This window comes from Gigantopelta aegis, chromosome 5, assembly GCF_016097555.1.
Source record: "Gigantopelta aegis isolate Gae_Host chromosome 5, Gae_host_genome, whole genome shotgun sequence".
NCBI lineage: Eukaryota > Metazoa > Mollusca > Gastropoda > Neomphalida > Peltospiridae > Gigantopelta > Gigantopelta aegis.
Genome location: NC_054703.1, coordinates 23894676 through 23920657, shown reverse-complemented (window position 1 = coordinate 23920657; position 25982 = coordinate 23894676). Strand labels below are relative to the sequence as shown.

Sequence of the window (25982 nt, the reverse complement as noted above, 5' to 3'; positions counted from 1 at the left end):
CCTGTGCCAAACACCTTGCCATTCCCCATAACTCATAATTTTAATATCTGTCCCCAAGACGCAAATATCAGGTCAGGTCATAGGGCTTAACGTGCACTTTCAGAGCAAGCTGCTGTAGCGCACGCCTGTCATGGGCGCAGGTGTTGGCCCATGCCGGCTCCTCCATCCAGGACAGACGCAGACATTTAGCCGTTGGCCTAAATATCGTGACCCCATGAATTGCGAATCTAAAACATAGCATACCTAACCGGACACATTTAATCTCTGTCGCTGACGTAAAATTAGCCAAATTTTAAAAATATTGCCCATTAACCACTTCGGCTGTCGCCTGATATACCTCTCACATTGGCGGGAATATGACGTAAATTATTTAAATGAGGAGCAATCCATTTCATTTGCGTCGTTTTACGACAGCAGTCCGCCGTGCGTCACGACATTAATGAATATTTATGACATAGCGTTGATTCATATTTATGAGATAATGTTATATAATTGTTCTACATTAAATGTCTTGATGACACACGTTTCCACAATGTTGGGCCTGTTACTAATGTCACAGACAATACGAACTGTCTTGTAGCCATAAGCGTACGAAAGAAAGAAAGAAATGTTTTTATTTAACGACGCACTCAACACATTTTATTTACGGTTATATGGCGTCAGACATATGGTTAAGGACCACACAGATTTTGAGAGGAAACCCGCTGTCGCCACATAGGCTACTCTTTTTACGACAGGCAGCAAGATATCTTTTATTTGCGCTTCCCACAGGCAGGATAGCACAAACCATGGCCTTTGTTGAACCAGTTATGGATCACTGGTCGGTGCAAGTGGTTTACACCTACCCATTGAGCCTTGCGGAGCACTCACTCAGGGTTTGGAGTCGGTATCTGGATTAAAAATTCCATGCCTCGACTGGGATCCGAACCCAGTACCTACCAGCCTGTAGACCGATGGCCTAACCACGACGCCACCGAGGCCGGTCCAATAGCCGATGGTGAATAAAACAATGTGCTCTAATAGTGTCGTTAAACAAAACAATTTTTTTTTTCTAAAAAAATATATATTTATTTTGCACATAATGTATTTACTGACAGATTTCTTGTTGTAGCCAGGATTTTTTTGGGCGGGGTGGGGGGGGGGGAATTCACTGTTTGGGGGCTAACTCACACTGTGTATATATGTATGATTTTATAAAATTTAATACAGTATAAAAAAAAGTCCCCGTGCAACCCCCCTCCCCCCCCCCCCCCACACACATACCACCATCACCACCACCCGCTACGCCACTGGTTACAACTTCTTCATGTATATATTCCCCCTACCACGACCCGAATGCAAATAAATTATTGTTCTTATTGAAAAAAAATGCATGTTATTTCAAGTAACAATTAAAGACATTAAAGTCACAGACCACTGACCTATTTAATAGTCTAACAAAGTAATTTGATTTGTCCCTAAATGTACTTTATTCAACCGTCTTCATAACCACCATACTCCATTTATTAATGACATTCTGTAAAAATAATTGAATTATGGCAATGGTCCATAATTCAAAAACTAAAATTGCCGAGAGGGATAAAATGTATTTCACTCCATCATGATTCAGTTAAGGTGATGCGATAGCTAGATTTGGTTTCCAACAATTAATGTAATTTTTATTTATTATCCATTTTTAGAGAAATAAGGTCCTTAAATCCGTGACAGTATGCCTTTAATAACGTTTACTGATTCAAATAACAGAAACAGGAATTTTATGATTTTGCTAATGAAGGAAACAGCTAAATCTTAACCATCCATTTTGTTTTGTAAGTAGTTCAAAATTAAGCTTCATTGAGTTATGATAGGATAGTTTGAAAATTGGATGTCAAACATATGGTCATTCTGATAGTCATCGAGAGGAAATCCGCCACATTTTCCCATTAGTAACAAGGGATATTTTTATGCACATCCCACAGACAGGATAGCACATACCACGGTGCACTAACTGGAACGAGAAATAGCCCAATAGACCCACCGATGGGTATCGATCCTACACCGACCGCGCATCTGGCGTGCCTTTTACCACTGGGCTACGTCCCGCCCTCCGATAGGATAGGAAACTCAATTTACGAGTTCATATACCACGAAGGTTTAGAGCACGCCTATCTCGGGCTTAACCTCCGACTTCGCCAGTGAATTATGAACATCGGTTTTTCTTTAAGTCACATGACATCTTTTAAACCAATGAAACCATTTATAACAAAACAACATTTACAGATTGTAATTATTTGTAAAAATTATTATTATTGTCACGGGGATTCTATAATTCCCGTAACTGAATAAAACACGATTATCAAAATATCTCTCCTAACTATATCTATTAGATCTCTCTGTAACAGGCGGTTAAACACTAGTATGGCTCGTCTAGGTATGATCAGAGATACGATCTTATATAAAGTATATATTATTATAGCACGTTAGTTCTCTAGAAACACAACAAAAACACAATACACTTTGGAATCTGTATTAATCTACGCTGACAAATGTACAGCCGTAGTAGTTAATTAATAACAGCAATAATAACAACCCAGAACTGATCACTTAATTAGTTAATCTCTAGGTGTCTAGTTACACAATATGCGTATCACTTCACCGTTACACAACACCCACACGTGTGATAATTGAGAAACACTTCCAGGAGAAGTTAATTAATAAAGGAATTACAGCTCTATTCCTAACGGGTTAATTTTTAATTAACCCTTAAATACTCTTTCAGTAATCTTGTAACACAGAATTAATACTGGTACCTATCACAATAAAGACAATAACCTACAGTTTACCTAGGTCCTCTAGGATGACTGGCTAAGCTTTATATTACCAAATACTCATATAATGTTAGAACAAAAAGTCTACGATTTACTTCGTCAGATGACCGAAGACACTGTCTAAAGAATATTGGTATAATACAGTATTAAAATATTTAAAGTCACATCAATCACATCAAGGTTATACACAGAGCAGAAATAAAAATATTTACCAAAGTCCAACGGACTACGTTCCCTGGGAGCCGTCCTTTTTCGTTCTCCCCCTAACTCTAAAAAACTAGCTATTTATTATAAATCAGAAATTCGCCTGGGGGTACAAGGCGGTACCTCCCCCTATCATCTGATATTTCCAACGCGACCAAGCGGTATTATTTCTCTCTGATCTTCAGACTTACTGACGCCATCGTCGCCAAATCACGGTTGTAAAACCCGCACTCGCAGAGGTATTACGTAACTACTCGCCACATGGCCTCCACAGCTGGACTAAGTGCATATTGGAATGCCCGATCGCGCGAAGTATTACGTAACAAGTTGCCCACCTGGCCTACGTGCAATGAACTGCACACGGCCCTCTAACACAATAAAAATCGCCACAGGCGAAACAAATTTAAGAGCATGTCCCGTCACAATTATTATTATTATTAATATTAATATTATCATTATTATTATTATTATTATTATTATTATTATTATTATTATTTAATATTTTTTAGTATTATTTATTCCACTATTTTTTAATTCCAGTATGCACTACGTCACTTTTAACTAAGACCCATCAACATACGCAAACAACGAGTACCGGTCTTGTTATTCAATTCAAGACATAGACGTGTAAAAATAGACTGACGCTCCATGAAAGCGTTGCGCCTTCGATCACTGAGACGTCTTGGGACGTCTTCGCGGCAATACGATCACAGACCGCAAACAACCGCAAACAACCATGGATGTAGCGCTCCCGAAAAGTGCTCAATCATTAAGTCAAAGTGGTTTGTGTAAATTGTGGAATTGATAAAATACCGAATATAGCTCGTGGATCTGATTATAGTGTAATGATTTCAGAATATGTTCATAACACGATGATGGAGACACAAAGAAACCAGACTGACACCTTTTATACTGCTTTGTTCAAACCGATTACTGGTAGTCGATAGAGGCTAAAGGGAAAATAGTCTTCGTTGAAAGGAAGGAAATCGTTTATTTAACGACGCACTCAACACATTTTATTTACAGTTATATGGCGTCGGACATATGGTTAAGGACCACACAGATATTGAGGGAGGAAATCCGCTGTCGCCACTTCATGGGCTACCCTTTTCGATTAGCAGCAAGGGATCTTTTATATGCACCATCCCACAGGCAGGATAGCACAAACCATGGCCTTTGTTGAACCAGTTATGGATCACTGGTCGGTGCAAGTGGTTTACACCTACCCACTGAGCCTTGCGGAGCACTCACTCAGGGATTGGAGTCGGTATCTGGATTAAAAATCCCATGCGTCGACTGGGATCCGAACCCATTACCTACCAGCCTGTAGACCGATGGCCTAACCACGACGCCACCGAGGCCGGTACAAGAAAGGACCACACAGATATTGAGGGAGGAAACCCGCTGTTGCCACTTTATGGGCTACTCTTTTCGATTAGCAGCAAGGGATCTTTTATATGCATCATCCCACAGACAGGATAGCACATACCACGGTCTTTGATTTACCAGTCGTGGTGCACTGGCTGGAACGAGAAATAGCTCAAACCGACCGCGCATCAAGCGAGCGCTTTACCACTGGGCTACGTCTCGCCCCAGTTTTGGTGGTGTCGTGGTTAAGCCATCGGACATAAGGCTGGTAGGTACTGGGTTCGCAACCCGGTACCGGCTCCCACGTAGAGCGAGTTTTAACGACTCTATGGGTAGGTGTATGAGACCACTACACCCTCTTCTCTCTCACTAACAACTAACAACTAACCCAATGTCATGGACAGCCAGCCCAAATAGCTGAGGTGTGTGCTCAGGACAGCGTGCTTGAACCTTAATTGGATATAAGCACGAAAATAAGTTGAAATGAAAACTGTAGGCTCACGGTCACCATTCGGTGACATAAGGAGGTGTACACAAATTTACAAATCAAGGGATCTTTTTTATGCACCATCCCACATACAGGGTAGTACATATCACGACCTTTGATATGCCAGTCGTGATGCAATGACTGGAAGGAGAAATAGCCCAATGGGCCCACCGACTGGGATCGATCCCAGACCGACCGCGCATCGAGCGAGCGCTTTACAACTGGGTTACGTCCCGCCCCCAAATAACCAATGCAGTACCAAGTTTGTTTAAAGAAACTACTAGAGCACATTGATTTTAGGCTATTGGATATCAAACATTTGGTAATTTTGACAAATAGTCTTAGAGAGGAAACTCGCTACATTGTTTCATTAGTAGCAAGGGATCTTTTATATGCACCATCCCAGAGACAGGACAGCACATGCTACGGTATTTGATATACCAGTCGTGGTGCACTGGCTGAAACGAGAAATAGCCCAATGAGCCCATTGACAAGGATCGATCCCAGAACAACCGAGCATCAAGCGATTGTTATAAATCAATGTGCTCTAGTAGAGTCGTTAAACAAACCAAACTTTAAAAAATACAAAAAAAAACATTGATCTTCCATCCCACATATATACTGATGGAAAGAAATAAAGGATCACACAGATAGTAACAAGAAATAATGACTGTATCAACAATCAATTCATATAGTCAGAAATTGACTGGGAACATATAGGCAGCACATTCAACACTACAGACATTCAATCCCACATTACAACTTGGTATGAAATACAGACATTACTACGCTAGTTGTGATTACATTTGGTCTACAATTTGATGTGTTCCCTTATTTCTTTCCATCAGTATATAGTTCATGCAGCTTGTTTCAATGGAAAATTATTGTGTGGGTAGTTTGGAATGTTTACCGGCCTCGGTGGCGTCGTGGTTAGGCCATCGGTCTACAGGCTGGTAGGTACTGTGTTCGGATCCCAGTCGAGGCATGGGATTTTTAATCCAGATACCGACTCCAAACCCTGAATGAGTGCTCCGCAAGGCTCAATGGGTAGGTGTAAACCACTTGCACCGACCAGTGGTCCATAACTGGTTCAACAAAGGCCATGGTTTGTGCTATCCTGCCTGTGGGAAGTGCAAATAAAAGATCCCTTGCTGCTAATCGGAAACAGTAGCCCATGTAGTGGCGACAACATATTTCCTCTCAAAATATGTGTGGTCCTTAACCATATGTCTGACGCCATACAACCGTAAAATAAAATGTGTTGAGTGCGTCGTTAAATAAAACATTTCTTTCTTTCTTTCTTTCTTTCTTTGGAATGTTTATAGAGGATGGTTTGGCGGGCTGGTCTATAAATACTAATTCAGTACCCAAATTGATACGACGGTCTAGCCCTTTAATTTCCTTCGGGAACCTTAACATTTAGCCAACGAAGCAGGGAACTTTTTTTAACCAGTATATTTTTATACTACACAAATACCTATGGGACCTTAAATTGCTTTCAACAAACTTACTGCCCACACTTCAATTTTAGGATATTTAATATTAAAATTACTCGAGCATAAAGAGTAAATTAAGTGGGAACGGCTCAGCATTTCGCCCAATTGTGCTGTCGCTTACAGCAAAGATCAAATATAGCGGATTACTTGGAATAAATATAAAACTCTCCACTTTCATGTCGCTTAGAGCAAAAGATCAAAGTAAATATATGACTGTGGTAAGACCGTAGGTTCTTTATTTTCTGTCGTTCCAAGTGACAAGCAAATTAAATATATTTCAGTGACGTCACCTTGAGGTTCACGTCTTCAGATTGATGTCGCTCATAGCGAAAACAAATTAAGTCTTTTTTTTTCTTTGACTTTTTGTTTTCTTTTTTTTAAAGATATATAAACGTAAGCTGCGGATATCCAGTATTTTTGTAATATGAAACCGTTAATTACATGGATTTCCAACAGCTTGTCGCTTACAACACAAATAATAGAGTTTATTGATTATCTTGTAATCTAATGTTGCTATCATTCATGTTATCCGTTTGCTGAAAAAAATATAACTAAATTGGCCAAATAGACGTGAGAGAGAGAGAGAGAGAGAGAGAGAGAGAGAGAGAGAGAGAGAGAGAGAGAGAGAGAGAGAGAGAGAGACAGAGAGACAGAGACAGATAGAGAGTGAGAGAGAGAGAGAGAGAGACAGAGACAGAGAGAGAGAGAGAGAGAGAGAGAGAGAGAGAGAGAGAGAGAGAGAGAGAGAGAGAGAGAGAGAGAGAGAGAGAGAGAGAGAGAGAGAGAGAGAGAGAGAGAGAGAGAGAGAGAGAGAGAGAGAGAGAGAGAGAGAGAGAGAGAGAGAGAGAGAGAGAGAGAGAGAGAGAGAGAGAGAGAGAGAGAGAGGGAGGGAGGGGAGAGAGAATCAGCATGTTTCCTTTAAATACTACTTGTCAGAATTAGTAAATATTCAACCAATGCGCTCTAATTGTGTTGTAACTAAAGTAACCTGTAATTTTAAATGAACATTAAAGGCATATATTCCTGTAAAAAAAAGGTTATAGAATTATTTAATGTTTGACACCCAACAGCCGATAATTAACGAATGTGAGTAGAAGAAGTAGAAGAAGCAATAGAAGGAGGGAAATAAGTTGAAGAAGGAGTAGTAGTAGTAGAAGAAGAAGGAGAAGAAGAAGAAGAAGAAGAAGAAGAAGAAGAAGAAAAAAAGAAGAAGAAGAAGAAGAAGGAAGAGGTAATGAGAAGGAGACGCAGAAAAAAAAGAAGACGAAAAGAAGAAGGAGAAGAAGAAGAAAAGAAGAAGGAGAAGAAGGAAGAGGTAATGAGAAGGAGACGCAGAAGAAAAAAAGAAGACGAAAAGAAGAAGAAGGAGAAGAAGAAGAAAAGAAGAAGGAGAAGAAGGAAGAGGTAATGAGAAGGAGACGCAGAAGAAGAAAAGAAGAAGAAAAGAAAAAGCAGAAGAAGCAGAAGAAGAAGAAGAAATTAACGGTTCCCAGTTGGAAGAGTTCTGGGTACGCCGATATTGATGTAGAAATTTATCAAACCAACACTCCGCTCGGAAGTACTTAGACCGGAAATAGACTGGCACCGCGCACAGCGAGGATCAATGCGACGCAGCACTCGAGAAAAACGGATAACGTTATCGTGTCGCTTACGGACAAAACAAATATCGTGTCGCTTACGGACAAAACAAAAACGTATTCTTACAAGCAGAAAGTCAAACACGGACGAGAAAGCGACGCGGGGAGTGTTTCTATGAGAAAAACTCCCATCTTAATTGGAGTAGCAAACACGAACTAATGACAAGTTGATTGATTATCGCTTGATCACGCTCGAGTTTTAATTGTGAGAACAATAGTCTCGTGGCGCTTCGGGCGTGACCGTCACGCGGGGTTTTCTTTTCGTTTTCTTTCTTCTTTTATAATCCAGTGACATCTTCATCGAGCTGGCTTCCATTCACGTAGGTGCGTTGTTTAAACAGTGGGACACTTCTTTGTCGAGACCAGACCGTGTTACTAGGTATGTTAGTCAAGTGCGTCTATTTGTGGATACCACTGTGTTCAGATGTCCTGTGCTTAAGAGAAAACTTTTGTTTAGTTTAACGACACCAACCACTAGAGCACGTTGATATATTTATCATCAGCTTTTTGGAAAAAGTAAAGTTTGTTTTGTTTAACGACACCACTAGAGCACATTGATATATTTATCATCGGCTGTTGGATGTCAGACATTTGGTAATTTTGTCATATAGTTTTATAGAAGAAGTGTGTTTTGTCTAACGACACCACTAGAGCACGTTGATATATTTATCATCGGCTGTTGGATGTCAAACATTTGGTAATTTTGACTTATAGTCTTAGAGAAGAAGTGTGTTTTGTCTAACGACACCACTAGAGCACATTGATTTATTTATCATCGGCTGTTGGATGTCAAACATTTAGTAATTTTGTCATATAGTTTTATAGAAGTTTGTTTTCTTTATAGAGCGGCTGTTGGATGTCAAACATTTGGTAACTTTGACAAATAAGAGAAGAAGTTTTTTGTCTATATAGTTTTGTCAAATCATAGAAGTTTGTTTTGTCATATAGTTTTATAGAAGTTTGTTTTCTTTAACGACACCACTAGAGCACATTGATTTATTTATCATCGGCTGTTGGATGTCAAACATTTGGTAACTTTGACAAATAGTCTTAGAGAAGAAGTGTGTTTTGTCTAACGACACCACTAGAGCACGTTGATATATTTATCATCGGCTGTTGGATGTCAAACATTTAGTAATTTTGTCATATAGTTTTATAGAAGTTTGTTTTCTTTAACGACACCACTAGAGCACATTGATATATTTATCATCGGCTGTTGGATGTCAAACATTTGGTAACTTTGACAAATAGTCTTAGAGAGGAAACCCGCAACAATATCATATTGATAAACGTCATGGGGACGAGACATAGCCCAGTGGTAAAGCGCTCGCTTGATGCGCAGTTGGTTTGGGATCGGCCACCGTCAGTGGGCCCATTGGGCTATTTCTCGCTCCAGCTAGTGCACCACAAGACTGGTACATCAAAGGCCGTGGTATGTACTACCCTGTCTGTGGGATGGTGCATATAAAACATCCCTTGCTGCTAATCGAAAAGAGTAGCCCATGAAGTGGCGACAGCGGGTTTCCTCCCTCAGTATATGTGTGGACCTCAACCATATGTCCGACGCCATATAACCGTAAATAACATGTGTTGAGTGCGTCGTTAAATAAAACATTTCCTTCCTTCCTTCATAAACGTCATTGTCGTTGTCACCATTGTCGTTGTGGCAGTTGTCGTCGTCATAATCGCTGTTGTCGTTATAATCATCGCCATGGTTGACGTTGACTTCGCCAGTAACATGAAAAACCGCCATTCTAGCTGATACTCATAATTTTGGTTGGATGTTTGTATTTTTAAAGCTACAGCCTACCCTCCTGGTGTTAAAACATATTTCCCTAATAACCGGCCTCAACTTAACGACCATCGATTCAAATGAAGCGCCATGCGATAGCATCGTTTGTGCCATCGTAAGTCTCTTAACGGCGTGCGACGTGCGGTGGTTTCGGAATACATCGTATCATGGAATGATATATGACTGACCATCAAGCGATGGTGCGATACTACGTCTAACTGGAAGAAGGAAATGTTTTATTTCAAGACGCACTCAACACATTTTATTTACGGTTATATGGCGTCGGACATATGTTTAAGGACCACACAGATATTGAGAGAGGAAACTCGCTGTCGCCACTTCATGGGCTACTCTTTTCGATTAGCAGCAAAGGATCTTTTATATGCACCATCCTACAGACAGGATAACACATGCCACAGCCCAAGCCCAATGGGCCCACCGACGGGGATCGATCCCAGATCGACCGCGCATCAAGCGAACGCTTTACCGCCCCGAGTCTAACTGGAGGACGGCTGTAATGTAAAATACACAGTGCTGAGGTGTCGTTAAACAAACATTTACGTAGTCTGTATGTTCCCCGTCGGTTTGGGCTATTTCTCGTTCCAGCCAGTGCACCACGACTGGTATACCAAAGGTTGTGGTGTGTGCTGTTCTGTCTGTGGGATGGTGCATACAAAAGATCCCTTGCTACTAATGAAAAAAAATATAACGAGTTTCGTCTCAAATTACAAAACGTTTGACATCCAATAGCCGATGATTAATGAATCAATAATCTCTAGTGGTGTCGTTAAACAAAAAAAACTTTAAAATAAAACTTTACTCAATATACTGTATCTCACTTTAAACCTCTCTCTCTCTCTCTCTCTCTCTCTCTCTCTCTCTCTCTCTCTCTCTCTCTCTCTCTCTCTCTCTCTCTCTCTCTCTCTCTCTCTCTCTCTCTCGTGTACATCTCCCACCACTCACATTCCACTTACAATTTCTCTTATCTCTCTTTTTTTTTATATACCGTGTTATCACGACAGATTGAACGTTATTAGTTTTCGGACTCTTAAATATTAATGAATTATATTACCAGTTCTCTATGTAACAGCCACAGAACACAATTAAACGTGTCAATTAGAGCCGATTTAATGTGGTTTAGAGAGGTTTAACGGAATAATTAACCATAATAGCTGACACGATCCGCGGAAATGCATTTAAAGATTGAGAAACAATTTTAGCAGTTACTAGTATTTAAAGCGACTGTGTCTGGTATATATTTTAAATATTTAAGCGGTTACAACAGATCATCAGCGGTTATTTTCGTTCCATCTCGCGCTCTAGGTCAATTTCCTGTAGGTCTTATTTACAATTCCAACGCTCATTTAGTAAAGTAGACAACGTTCGAAGAAGCGCTTCATTGAATAGTTAAAGGAATATAAAGTGCTTAACGATACCACAGGGCATTTTAAATTGCGGCAATTTGTTTAACGAAAGTCTATGGAGAGAGAGAGAGAGAGAGAGAGAGAGAGAGAGAGAGAGAGAGAGAGAGAGAGAGAGAGAGAGAGAGAGAGAGAGAGAGAGAGAGAGAGAGAGAGAGAGAGAGAGATACAGACAAACAGACAGACATACATACAGACAGAGAAAGAAAGAGGTACAAACACAGATAGAGAGACACAGAGAGAGACGCACACAGACAGACAGACAGAGAGAAGAAAGTCAGACACAGAGGGACAGAAAGAAAGAGAGAGATGAGAAAGCCAGAGGGCGGGGGGGGGGGGGAGAAAGAGGGGATGGAGAGAAAGAGAGGATAGATAAAGAGAGGGAGAAAAACATAGGGATATGGAAAGAATGAGAGAGAGAGAGAGAGAGGGGGAAGAGAAAGACAAGAGAAAGACAGAGAGGGTGAGAAAGAAAGATTGAGTAGAAAGGTAGAGAGAGAGGGAGGGAACGAGAAAGATATATATATATATATATATATATATATATATATAAAGAGATACAGGGAGAAAAAGAAACAAAGAAAGAAAGAAAGAAAGAGAAAGAGGATAATGCCAGAATTGCATACACACAAAGGACACATTGCAGCCGCATTTAAGCCATGTACAGTGATTATTGTCACGGTGAAGGCCATTGTGAACTTGCATGGTCGAGTGACGGCTAATTAATCAACCAGTATACATGTAGTTTAATTACATAAAATGACAAAATCATAATATGTTTTATTATGCACTGAATATGTGCTATAGGCTGTATACTATCAAATCAAATCCCATAGACGACAATAGTAACATATGTGGCTGAACCTCCTACCTGCAGCGTATCAATTGACATGTCATGTCATGTCATAGGGTTTTACGTGCACATTCAGAACAAGCTGTTGTAGCGCACGCCGTCCATAATAGGAAAGGTGGGGGGAAGGGAGAGGAGGGACCGCCTGCACTGTCAGGTGCAAGGGAGCACCAGCAGCCCGATCAAATCGGCAGCAGGCGGGTGGGGGTGGTGGTGGTGCTATGGAATTTGAATGGAGCAGTTAAATGCCAAAGAGAAAACTTTGATTGAGGGAATTTGGCGCAATTTTGAACGGTCGGTCGAAAGGTAAGTGGCCGAGCTAATATAGGTTTTGATATTAGTGAATCGAGAGTAGCTCGATCAATTGGCATAAACGCCACGGATATAAATACTCGATCCCTCACGAGTCCAAGTCCAGTATACTTTAACATGCTCATATACCACTAGGGTTTCAGGAATCCATCCCTCACACTTAAGCGCGAATTAGAAAAAAACTGGGAGTCCATCTGCTCATTTTTAAGACAACGGGTAGCGTCTATGACTACCCTAAAAATAGCGTGACACTTTGTGTGTGTGTGTGTGCGGAACTAGGATAGTCATAGACGCTAACCGTTATCTCTGAAATAAGCAGCTTAATCCCCATCTTTTTCTGATTTGATTTAAATTATATAAAACAAATAATGTCCTATTGCATTGTTATAGTAAACCGGCCTCGGTGGCGTCGTGGCTAGGCCATCGGACTACAGGCTGGTAGGTACTGGGTTCGGATCCCAGTCGAGGCATGGGATTTTTAATCCAGATACCGACTCCAAAGCCTGATTGAGTGCCACGCAAGGCTCAGTGGGTAGGTGTAAACCACTTGCACCGACCAGTGATCCATAACTGGTTCAACAAAGGCCATGGTTTGTGCTATCCTGCATGTGGGAAGTGCAAATAAAAGATCCCTTGCTGCTAATCGGAAAGAGTAGCCCATGTAGTGGCGACAGCTGGTTTCCTCTCAAAATCTGTGTGGTCCTTAACCATATGTCTGACGCCATATAACCGTAAATAAAATGTGTTGAGTGCGTCGTTAAATAAAACATTTCTTTCTTTGTTATAGTAAATTATCAAAAGTGCCCCTTAGTATTCTGTCCCTGGTCAGATCACTGACCATCCAGAGACCGGACCCGGGATGGACATGTCTGAAACCCTAGTGGTATAGGGACATGTTAAAATACCCAAAGTCAAAGTTAAAGATGAGGGGTGGTAGTATAATTTATATCCATGGTGTATATGTCGATTGATACGCTGTCATATGTGTTATTATTGTCGTCTATGGGATTTGATTTGGCGGTATACACCCTACAGTAGGAGAAATATGTATTTTTTTTAAAACTTTATATTTACTTTCCCAGAGACAGGGCAGCACATTCCGTAGCCTTTGATGATACTACCAACGCTTCTCAGGCGAGCGCTCCACCTACTGAGCCAAATTCGTAGGTCTTTAACTTTACAAAAACCGGTATTTCATTCATTCATATATTTCAACTTGTTTTCTTGCTTATATCTAATTAATGTTCAAGCACACTGTCCTGGGCACACACCTCGGCTATCTGGGCTGTCTGTCCAGGACAGTGGGTTAGTTGTTAGTTGGTTAGTGGTTAGTGAGAGAAAAGAGGGTGTAGTGGCCTTACACCTACCCACTAAGCCCTTAAGAACTCATTCTGGGTTGGAGCCTGTACCGGACTGCGAACCCTGTACCTACCAGCCGTATGCCCGATGGCTCGACCACGACATAGCCAAGGCCGGTACCAGTAAATTCAACGGCGTTTTGACGTACACATGTCTGTCTTGTTTGCTATACCAACTCGATAACTTGAATCAGAGAAACTTAACCAATCAGAATTCCCAATACTTCGTCACTGTGCAATATCAACGAATGATAATAGTCTGTCCTGACAACGTAAATATTGTCATTGTGACGTCACCAGCTCGTGAAGTGCGGAACACGAGTATTAATTGTAACAGTGGTTAGAAAATACACACAAGAAGAATAGAAACAGATATAACTGCTGCAATGTCATCCTTATTTAGCAAGGACATTTAAATATATCGAGGTGATCAATAAAATGGTCTTCCCAGTTTGGGGGTGTTTGATTAAGGTCGCTGAGATCAATAAAACATATATAATCGAATTAGCTAACTAAATTGTTTTTAACTTCGTTGGTGCTGGAGATCTAAGTATTCTTAATTACACGCCAGACAATTGCCCAAAGGGTCCACTGTGTAGGATCGATCCGAAGACTCTTAAGGGAATCTATTTTATTACAGTGAAAGCGACCGATCTTACATTTTGAGAGAATCTTTTTTACGATTGTGAGGAAATCTATTTTACGATATTTTAGAAAATCTATTTTACGATTGTGAGGGAATCTATTGAACGATTGTGAGGGAATCTGTTTTATAATTATGAGGAAATCTGTTTTACTAATGTGAGGGAATCTGTTTTACTAATGTGAGGAAATCTGTTTTACTAATGTGAGGGAATCTGTTTTACTAATGTGAGGAAATCTGTTTTACTAATGTGAGGGAATCTGTTTTATAATTATGAGGAAATCTGTTTTACTAATGTGAGGGAATCTGTTTTACTAATGTGAGGAAATCTGTTTTACGAATGTGAGGGAATCTGTTTTACTAATGTGAGGAAATCTGTTTTACGAATGTGAGGGAATCTGTTTTATAATTATGAGGAAATCTGTTTTACGAATGTGAGGGAATCTGTTTTATGGTTGTGAGGAAATCTGTTTTACGAATGTGAGGGAATCTGTTTTATAATTGAGAGGAAATCTGTTTTACGAATGTGAGGGAATCTGTTTTATAATTGTGGGGAAATCTGTTTTACGAATGTGAGGGAATCTGTTTTATAATTGAGAGGAAATCTGTTTTACGAATGTGAGGGAATCTGTCTTATAATTGAGAGGGAATCTGTTTTACGAATGTGAGGGAATCTGTTTTATAATTGTGGGGAAATCTGTTTTACGAATGTGAGTGAATCTGTTTTACGAATGTGAGGGAATCTGTTTTGTAATTAAGAGGAAGTCTATTTTTACGAAAGTGAGGGAATCTGTCTTATAATTGAGAGGAAATCTTTTTACGATTGTGAGGGAATCTGTTTTATAATTATGAGGAAATCTGTTTTACGAATGTGAGGGAATCTGTTTTATAATTATGAGGAAATTTGTTTTACGAATGTGAGGGAATCTGTTTTATAATTATGAGGAAAATCCGTTTTACGAATGTGAGGGAATCTATTTTATAATTGTGGGGAAATCTGTTTTACGAATGTGAGGGAATCTGTTTTATAATTGTGGGGAAATCTGTTTTACGAATGTGAGGGAATCTGTTTTACGAACGTGAGGGAATCTGTTTTGTAATTAAGAGGAAATCTATTTTTACGGAAGTGAAGGAATCTGTCTTATAATTGAGAGGAAATCGTTTTACGAATGTGAGGGAATCTGTTTTATAATTATGAGAAAATCTGTTTTTACGAAAGTGAAGGAATCTGTCTTATAATTGAGAGGAAATCGTTTTACGAATGTGAGGGAATCTGTCTTATAATTATGAGGAAATCTGTTTTTACGAATGTGAGGGAATCTGTTTTATAATTATGAGGAAATCTGTTTTACGAATGTGAGGGAATCTGTTTTATAATTATGAGGAAATCTGTTTTACGAATGTGAGGGAATCTGTTTTATAATTATGAGGAAAATCCGTTTTACGAATGTGAGGGAATCTATTTTATAATTGTGGGAAAATCTGTTTTACGAATGTGAGGGAATCTGTTTTATAATTGTGGGGAAATCTGTTTTACGAATGTGAGGGAATCTATTTTACGAACGTGAGGACACTGTTTTGTAATTAAGAGGAAATCTATTTTTACGGAAGTGAAGGAATCTGTCTTATAATTGAGAGGAAATCGTTTTACGAATGTGAGGGAATCTGTCTTATAATTATGAGGAAATCTGTTTTACGAAAGTGAGGGAATCTGTGTTATAATTATGAGGAAATCTGTTTTTACGAATGTGAGGGAATCTGTTTTATAATTATGAGGAAATTTGTTTTACTAATGTGAGGGAATCTTTTTTATAATTGAGAGAAAATCTGTTTTACGAATGTGAGGGAATCCGTTTTACAATTATGAGGAAATCTGTTTTATGTATGTGAGGGAATCTGTTTTACAATTATGAGGAAATCTGTTTTATGTATGTGAGGGAATCTGTTTTATAATTATGAGGAAATCAGTTTTATGTATGTGAGGGAATCTGTTTTACAATTATGAGGAAATCTGTTTTATGTATGTGAGGGAATCTGTCTTATAATTATGAGGAAATCTGTTTTATGTATGTGAGGGAATCTGTCTTATAATTATGAGGAAATCAGTTTTATGTATGTGAGGGAATCTGTCTTATAATTATGAGGAAATCAGTTTTATGTATGTGAGGGAATCTGTCTTATAATTATGAGGAAATCAGTTTTATGTATGTGAGGGAATCTGTCTTATAATTATGAGGAAATCAGTTTTATGTATGTGAGGGAATCTGTTTTATAATTATGAGGAAATCAGTTTTATGTATGTGAGGGAATCTGTCTTATAATTGAGAGGAAATCTTTTTTACGAATGTGAGGGAATCTGTTTTACAATTATGAGGAAATCTGTTTTACGAATTTGAGGGAATCTGTTTTATAATTGAGAGGAAATCTGTTTTACGAATGTGAGGGAAGCTGTTTTATAATTATGAGGAAATCTGTTTTACGAATGTGAGGGAATCTGTTTTATAATTGAGAGGAAATCTATTTTATGAATGTGAGGAAATCTGTTTTATGATTGTGAGGGAATTTGTTTTACCGAAATTTAGGAAATTTATCTTACAATTGTGAGGAAATCAATTTTACCATTTAAAACAAAATCTAAGTTATGATTGTGATGGAGTATTTTAGGTTGTACTATACCAAATACAATGCCATAGGCGACCATGTTAACGTTTGTGTTTAAAAAAACTATATGCAATATATCAACCAAACCATGAGCCATAAATATCAGTACTACAACCCCTACCTCAACGTATTAACTGCAGAAAATGGTACCTTCCATGGCTCATTTTCGGTATCACCAGATGTTTTTACAACACCCCTAGTTTCGCACAAAATTGGAGGACCTTTTTTACAGGTACCCCATACATGTTTCAAGCACAAGACTACTTGACACAGTGGTACTAAATGAATTTTTTTTTGCATATATATATATATATATATATATATATATATATATATATATATAACCAACACACTCAGATTTATATCCAATTACAGGACTTGTGGTGTTCAAGGAAGGAAATGTTTTATTTAACGACACACTCAACACATTTTATTTACGGTTGTATGGCGTCAGTGTGGTGTTCACTTCTCTCTCAAAAGTTGGGTGCATCTCGAACTTTGACCCAGCCGGAAGTTATTTGGTTTAGTGCTACCTATACAAGGGTTAGAATGTATTTCAGCGGTGGAATGCTATCCTGATGTGCGACGGGTCGTAGGATCAAGTAACAATATGAACCATGTACAGTAAAATATTACGTAAATCTCAACAACAAAATTGATATCATGATACAAAAAGTGTTTGAGCACAACGCAGAGTCGAAAGGGTGAAAGTTGTGAATCACTTTCAAGTGGTTGATGAATACTGAATACACTGGAATAAGGTGATAATATGAAACAGTGTTGTAAACATACATGTGTCCCATCATCCTCATGATGGGTCATCACTGGCTAAATATCATCACTGGAATCATAATAACATTTCTCTATTGCTGACAGCCATTTTGGCTCAATATCTGTCTGGTTATTAACCCGCAACAATATTGTGGCAATAAATATACAAGATAAAAACATTGAAGGGATTTATACATACACTCATTATGTGAACCCGTGAGAAAATTTTATCATATTTGGCGGCCATTTTAAGTGATGAGCAATATGGTATTTTGAAAATTATTTGATAGAATTGGCCATCATTAAATTGATGTAAATCGACCAATATTTAAATATATGAGTTTTCGTGCTGACGCTCTAATAAATAATTGGGAACCCGGGGATCATGTTGGGCACGTTTGATAAAAATAAAAAAATCGGTTTGCATCGGTTATCCTGTCCCAAGTCAGGCCCCCGATCATATCGGAGGTCGGACTCATGATGGGCGTTCGAAACCTCAGTGGCATATGAGCACGTCAAACTACCTACCTACCTACCAGTATGCATCGGTTTCATTGAAAAAAATATACCGGCCTCGGTGGCGTAGTGGTTAGGCCATCGGTCTACAGGCTGGTAGGTACTAGGTTCGGATCCCAGACGAGGCATGGGATTTTTAATCCAGATACCGACTCCAAACCCTGAGTGAGTGCTCCGCAAGGCTCAATGGGTAGGTGTAAACCACTTGCACCGACCAGTGATCCATAACTGGTTCAACAAAGGCCATGGTTTGTGCTATCCTGCCTGTGGGGAGCGCAAATAAAAGATCCCTTGCTGCTAATCGGAAAGAGTAGCCCATGAAGTGGCGACAGCGGGTTTTCTCTCAAAATCTGTGTGGTCCTTAACCATGTGTCTGACGCCATATAACCGTAAATGAAATGTGTTGAGTGCGTCGTTAAATAAAACATTTCTTTCTTTCTTTCTTTCTTTCATTGGAAAAAAGATATTAATTTCAAACAAAGTAAAAAGTTTACTAAAGAGATGAAAATAGCACTGCTCGATTATTACAGAGGGGCAACATATTTAAGGTGTATACCACCAAATCAAATTCCATAGACGACAATAGTAACATATGTGGCTAAAACTCCTACCTGCAGCGTATCAATCGACATAAACACATCGGATATAAATGCTACCACCCATCACCCTTAAAGTGAATCAGAACAAAATGGGAGGTAAAGCTGCTTATTTCTGAGATAACGGGTAGCGTCTATGATTACCCTAGTTCCGCACAAAATTTGAATACTTTTTTTTTACAGGTACCCCATACATGTTTCAAGCACAAAGCTACTTGACACAGTGGCAAGTTGTGCGACAGTTGCATGAAATCGGCGTGAAATGGTCAGATTTTGGCGAATGCACGTGAAACTAGGGGAAAACATTGGGGTAGTGATGGGTATTTAAAGCTGCGATGCTCGCAATGATGCCTCATTTCCATTTCGATGTAGACGAGTTACAAGATGCCATGACTAAGCCTGCCGAATCGAAATATTGCAATAGGCCGCCTCCAGTTAGGTGAATCGCAGTCAGCAGTCGCACGCCACATGAACGTCCATCAGAGCACCATTTCACGTCTCTGGGACAGGTACCAGCAGTTTCAATCAGCTGAAGACCGGCCTAGAAGTGGAAGACCTCGCATAACAACTGCAGCACAAGACAATGTCAGGCCGTATACGGTACGTGTAACAATGGATTTCCTACAGAATGAGAACATGAATGTGCTGCCATGGCCATCAAGCTCGCCAGATCTCAACTCCATTGAACATCTATGGGACGAACTGTACAGACGTGTACGCCAGCCTCAGACGCTTCCGCAACTGTCACATGCACTGCAGGAAGAATGGGCTAGGATTCCACGTGCCCGGATTCAGAGACTCACTCAGTTTATGCCAAGGAGATGTCGCGCAGTGATTGCTGCTGGTGGTGGCCACACAAGGTACTGATTTCAGCGCCATCGTGTGACGCTGTTTGGTGACCAAAACGCCTCCACTGCCGTCAGTCCATAGCACGAACACTGTCACATACTCATGTCACATTTGACTGTGATACGATCATAAATAACGAAATTATGCCACTTTGTATTAAAGAAATAATTCCATGAATATTTCGCCTATGCGTTTCTTTTTTGACAGAGTATACATTACACTTATCTTTTCTTATTTAGAATATCTGCTTGATTAATGTCATTTCGCTCATTCTAATATTTGTAGTAACTCTGTATGTAGTCTCTACTATAATAATTTCAAACTTGTCAATTAATTTGTTCGGCCAACCGCAAAACGGTATTTGAATTAATTGAGTATATATGAATCCAAAATATATTTATCGATAATTATAATGCTTTCTATTTCAAACGTTTCACAGTTATGAGTATATCAATCTGCTGTTTATTTGATTGGCTATAGGGGCGGGATTTAGCTCAGTCGGTTGAGCGCTCGCCCGAGCGTCGCAGGATCGAACCAACTCGATGGATCCATTCAACTGATTGCGGTCTTTTGTTGGGTTTTTTTTTTCGTTTTAACCAGTACAGTACAACTGGTCAAAGGCCGTAGTATGGGATTTCCTGTCTTATCTGTACAAAAGTGCATATAAGTTGTAGCGGGTTTCTTCCGATTACTTCGAGTCAGAATTATCAATTGTTTAACATCCAATAGCCGATGATTATATTAATTAATCGATGTGCTCTAGTGGTGTCATTAAACAAACCAAACTTTTACAAAATCATGTGTTATTCTTATTCATCTGGTAAATGATTTATGTAAAACAGTCGGATAATTTTGTTCTCAGGAAACTATTTGTTTTTAGCATCTTGATATATTATTATTGTGATATATATATATATATATATATATATATATATATATATATATATATATATATATAGACAGATAGAGAGATAGATAAATAGATTGCAGGAGACAATATTTCGAAATCTGAGGTAACCGGAAGTCGGTTCACGTGGTTTTTACCTAGGTAACCAATTGTTCGGTTACGTGAATTATATTTCCGTAACCCGTGGGTTACCTGATCGGTTACCTCAAAATTACGTTGTTTTAAATACATAGTTTTTAGCTCAAACATAAAGTTAAAACAAAATACAAAAGAAAACATTTAAAAAAAAAAAAAAAAAATGTCTTTAATGCTTGCTACAATATTGTAAAAGAACTGAATATCAGCCCCAGTACTGAAACAAAATAGATACATAATCATTTGGAGGGATTCCTTTTTTCGTTTTGCGGTGGCTATGCTACTTTGACTTTATCGACGTTCCAAATGTTTGTTTTTTAAAGCTCATTATGCGATGTTAGTATTTTTCAATTTTTGTGACACTTTTGGATTCCTGTTTACGTTAAAACGTTTTTCAACATATGTAAAATTATAGCCAATCCAATATTATGTCTACATATAAAATAACACAGATAATTTAGACAATCGGAGCTATCGGGGTCAGATTATTTTTACTCTTGGAATTCTGCACGCGCACCCTGGTCTACTTGACAACGTATTATGCATTGATGATGGTGTCTAAAATTATGCGGTTTTTTATTATCTTTATTATGGCACCCCACGTTTGGAATAATTGTAGGCCTTCATTTCACGAGTTATTTTAAAATAATGTTTCGTGTAGTGCATACCTGAGATGTTTGGGTCATTGGTTAGTGCATGGACCACCTCCTCGGAACCAGTGGGGTTTTCCCATGCCAACTATCCTAATCATGTTCGTTGTACATAAAAATGAAATGTTCATCAAACCATCTAACACTGAAAAGGTATATATATAATTGTGTGCATCAAATTATCTGAATAGTACATATTGTAATTATAAAATCAAATTGTCTGCATCAGTGTATACATGCTATAATTATACTATCCTGAAACCTTTTAATAAATTATAACTCCATTCCTGAAAGGGAAAAGAAGTCAGACTACACTAATGAAGCAAAAACAACATAAAATTAGAAGAAAACATTATTGGTTTATTTGTTAATTTTTTCAACACATGCCTCTACATTTACATGTACCAATTACTTCATAAATAAATAATGCTTGGTTTTCACTCGCCTTAGCATTTTGATGAGTGCGATTTTTCACTCGCCTAAGATTTTTGAGTTGTGCGATTTTTTCACTCGCCTTTGTTTTTCAAAAGCCAAGGACTGATGTCATATACATACATACATGCATCTCGAACTTTGACCCAGCCGGAAGTTATTTGGTTTAGTACTACCTATACAAGGGTTAAAATGTATTTCAGCGGTGGAATGCTATCCTGATGTGCGACTTTTTTCGTTACTCGTCAAATCCATTCTGATTCTCTAGTTACATTTTCGCGAGAAAAAACCCCCTGTTTTGTGTATGTTCTTTTGTGTATTTTTTTTTCTTCTGGGGTGTGGTTGTTTTGTTTGTTTTTCTTCAGCAGAGCAGAACAATATAATATAGTCATCTCTTGCCTAGAAACGCACCCTTCCCCCCCCCCCCCCCCCCCCCCCCCATTTTACGAAACGACGTCCATTTAGATAACTGGTGATTGGTTCCGATTCCCTTCTGGTCCAGCCGGAGAGGACTATTGGTTTTGTCTCCGTCCTTCTGTCTGTCTCTCTGTCTGTCCCACGTAGTTTCCAGGGCCTTTTTTCCCATAATGTTTCAAGATATTTAGCTAAAATTTAGTATAAAGCTTTTTGATGTACTGTTACAGAACAAGTATGACTTTCATGGCGATTTACTGTTTTCATAAACATTATGGCCTTGAGATACGAAAATATGTTAGGGCAAGTAGGGTACATGTATTATAAATGTTTTATTTAACGACGCACTCAACACATTTTATTTACGGTTATATGGCGTCAGACATATGGTTAAGGACCACACAAACATTGAATAGAAACCCGCTGTCACAACTTCATGGGCTACTCTTTTCGATTAGCAGCAAGGGGTATTTTATGTGAACCATCCCACAGACAGGATAGTACATTACCACGGCCTTAGTTACACCAATTGTGGATCACTGCCTGGACGAGAAATAGCCCAATGGGTCCACCGATGGGGATCGATCCTAGACCGACCGCACATCAAGCGAACACTTTACCACTGGGCTACGTCCCGTCCTGTACAGGTATGTTAGGGCCAATAGGCGACATGTATTAGATGCCATATAACCGTAAATAAAATGTGTTGAGTGCGTCATTAAATAAATAAAACATTGCGACACGTATTGTTTCAGCTGTACTCTCAGAATTCTAGTTTTCACACAAAAATCACTTACCTCTTTTTCGATACTCGTCAAAATCCATGGTCCTTCGCTAGTTGACCTTTTAGTAGCTTCGCCAAACAAAAACTTGTTGTTGTTGTTGTAGTTGTTGTTGTTGCTTCTTTTCAGTTCTGTGTTCCCCTACACTTGATGTCTGCTGGTATGAATTCTCTTTTACCACTTCTTTCAATGCTTCTGTCAAGAAACTGTCAATTATTAAACACCTTTTCTTCTTCTTTTTATTTCTTCTTGGGTTTGTTTTGGGTCGTTTTCTTGTTGTTGTTGTTGTTTTTTTGTTTTGTTTTTTGGGAGGGGGGGGGGGGCGGTTTGGGTGGAGGGGGGTACAATATTATTTTTCTTGAGTGCTAGTTGCAATTTCGTATTTTATCAAGTAATATCAAACTTAGCGAACACCTTTTGTCTTATTCAAGTTCGAAGCTGCTTTTTAAAAGTGGTTGAAAAGTCGCTTTAAAAATAATATGAAGAAAGATGTTTTTTCTTGTTCTCGGTGTGTCGAAGTTTGTCTCTGGTACCAGAATTCCGTTAACGATATCGTCTTCTAACAGGTCGTACTCGAAAATTAGTCTGTCGGATCCGCGTATTTAAAGTCTCTGAAAATACTTTAAAATTAGTCTATTTCTTTGTTTTTCCGATTCAGTTTTAGCGTTGAATTTTCTGATACAGGAAACCCGCCACTAATTTATCGTCTGCTGAAACCCGCCACTAATTTATCGTCTGCTAACAGTATTATCTGATGTCTTCTCAGTGATGGAATTGTTATTAAAATTCTTCAAAACTTCAAAGCTGACTAAAAATTGCTCTTCTCGTACGTCAACAATGTCGATTAGTAACGATGATGTTTTATTCCTTTAAAGCTGATGACACGAAGTAATACTTCTTTTTTTTCTACGCCGAAATATGTCTATCAATAATGTTCTATGTTAGCACAGTCCTCTTATCTTCACCCGATGTGTTAGTTTCTTCCCAGAAGTCTTGTGAATTAACTCAAATTAGTTTTTTCTGTCGCGCCAAAATATTGTCGTCTGCAATAATGTTCTGTGTCAGCACAATCCTCCAATACCTTCACCAGGTGCGTTATTTGTTCCCAGAAGTCTTGTAAAGTAACTCAAATTTGTTTTTTCTGTTGCGCCAAAAAATTGTCGTCTGCCAATAATGTTCTGTGTTAGCACAATCCTCAAATACCTTCACCAGGTGCGTTATTTGTTCCCAGAAGTCTTGTAAAGTAACTCAATTTTTTTTTTTTCTGCTGCGCCAAAACACTATCGTCTGCCAATGATGTTCTCTTCACCACCAGAAATGTTCTATCTTTTTCACCTGATCGTCTGTCTCCTCGAAGTCTTTGCCAAAACAAACCTTCAGAAATCAGCTTCAGTATAACTTCTAAAACTTCACCAGGTTTACAAAATAACTTTCAGCATATGAAGAAGTATCGCAAGTGTTGTTTTATTCATTCTGACATTGGGGTTCTGTAACTAACGAACAGCTGACGTCGAGTTTTGCTATGATGTTGTATAAGAAGTCGATGAGACCAAGTTGAAAAATACACCGTGAACTTTTAAACAGTTGATAATAAAAACTTATATAGTTCGCTGTGACTATGTCTACGGAATCGTAGAGACACGACTGGAAAATATTTAACTTTTATAACAGGTATATAATAAAAACTTAAGGTTTTCACGGTGAATATATCAATATCTATATATATATATATATACGGAGTCGTGGTCTTGAAACTGGTTGATTGATAATAAAAACTTACTGTTCTCACGGTGAATATATAACTATATATACGGAGTCGTGGACTTCAAACTGGTTGATTGATAATAAAAACTTACGGTTTTCACGGCGAATATATCTATGTATATATATACACACACGGAGTCATGGTCTTCGTTGATTGGAAAATGTAAGCTTTATAAACGGTTTACACTGGTTGATAATAAAATAGCCAGTGAACGTATGGGAGGCTTGACAAGATTGATCAATATGTCCTCTGTGAAAAACTGGCGGGCTGCTACGATCTGATTTGATTATCCAGTTTCTTCAGCGTCGGTCGTAACGTGATAGGTTTGTCGCCGCAACACCATTGGCCGTCTGCGTTTGCTGCTGGGTTTCGTGATGACTCTTCCGCCGAATCCCCTCCTGGACCGTAGACTGGTTGCCTGTCGCTGTTTAGGGTGAATGAATGAATGTTTCGTGACGCAACTTACGTTGAATTCCTGCCTGGACCGTAGACCGATTCCCCGTCGATGTTTAGGGTGAATCAATGGAAGTTTAGTGACTGGGGTTAAGAAGTGTGTGTGGGTTTTATTTTATTTTTTTAAGACAAAAATAGAGAGAAGATTTCGCGACTTTAACAGATACGCGAATAGATGAATGAATGGATTAATGAATGGATGAGTGAGTGAATGAATGAATAAATGAGGGAGTGATTAATAAACGTTTCATGATTGGCTTAATGTCTATAATTAAATAACAAAACGTTTTAAGCGTTTAGACTGATATATAAACAAATCTACAGATTCAAAATAGAAACTTCACATTCATAAAACTGACGCCATATAACCGTAAATAAAATGTGTTGAGTGCGTCGTTAAATAAAACATTTCTTTCTTTCTGTCTTCTGAGCTGTCCACACCATCGCCTACCTTCTCAACTTCCTCCACTGGTGCAGTCTCTGTGTATTTCCCTGCACCCACCTGGCATCCTCGTCCTTTGCCGCTAATAAAGCTGGTCTGATCCACGGCACTAACTAACGACCGCCGTTAGCAGGGGTGCATAGTAGGTGGTTACAAGTACTTCTTAACAATGCCAGAAATAACTACTGAACACTCCCCGAAGTGGTCAGACTAAGCCCACAGCTAAAAGCTGAT

The 25982-nt window shown here is 38.9% G+C and overlaps 1 protein-coding gene across 4 annotated transcripts in view; it reads right to left on the bottom strand.

The window, feature by feature from the left end:
• Nucleotides 1–25105, bottom strand: part of LOC121373443 (histidine decarboxylase-like) — a 73250-nt gene extending 48145 nt beyond the window's left edge. For 2 of the 4 annotated variants that reach the window (XM_041500102.1, XM_041500105.1), the window contains exon 1: nucleotides 23104–24938. In XM_041500102.1, coding sequence (XP_041356036.1) covers nucleotides 23104–23131 — 28 coding nt within the window. In that variant the 5' untranslated portion in view covers nucleotides 23132–24938. The other 2 variants (XM_041500103.1, XM_041500104.1) reach the window with 2 other exon arrangements.
• Between the last annotated feature and the right edge of the window lie 877 nt (nucleotides 25106–25982).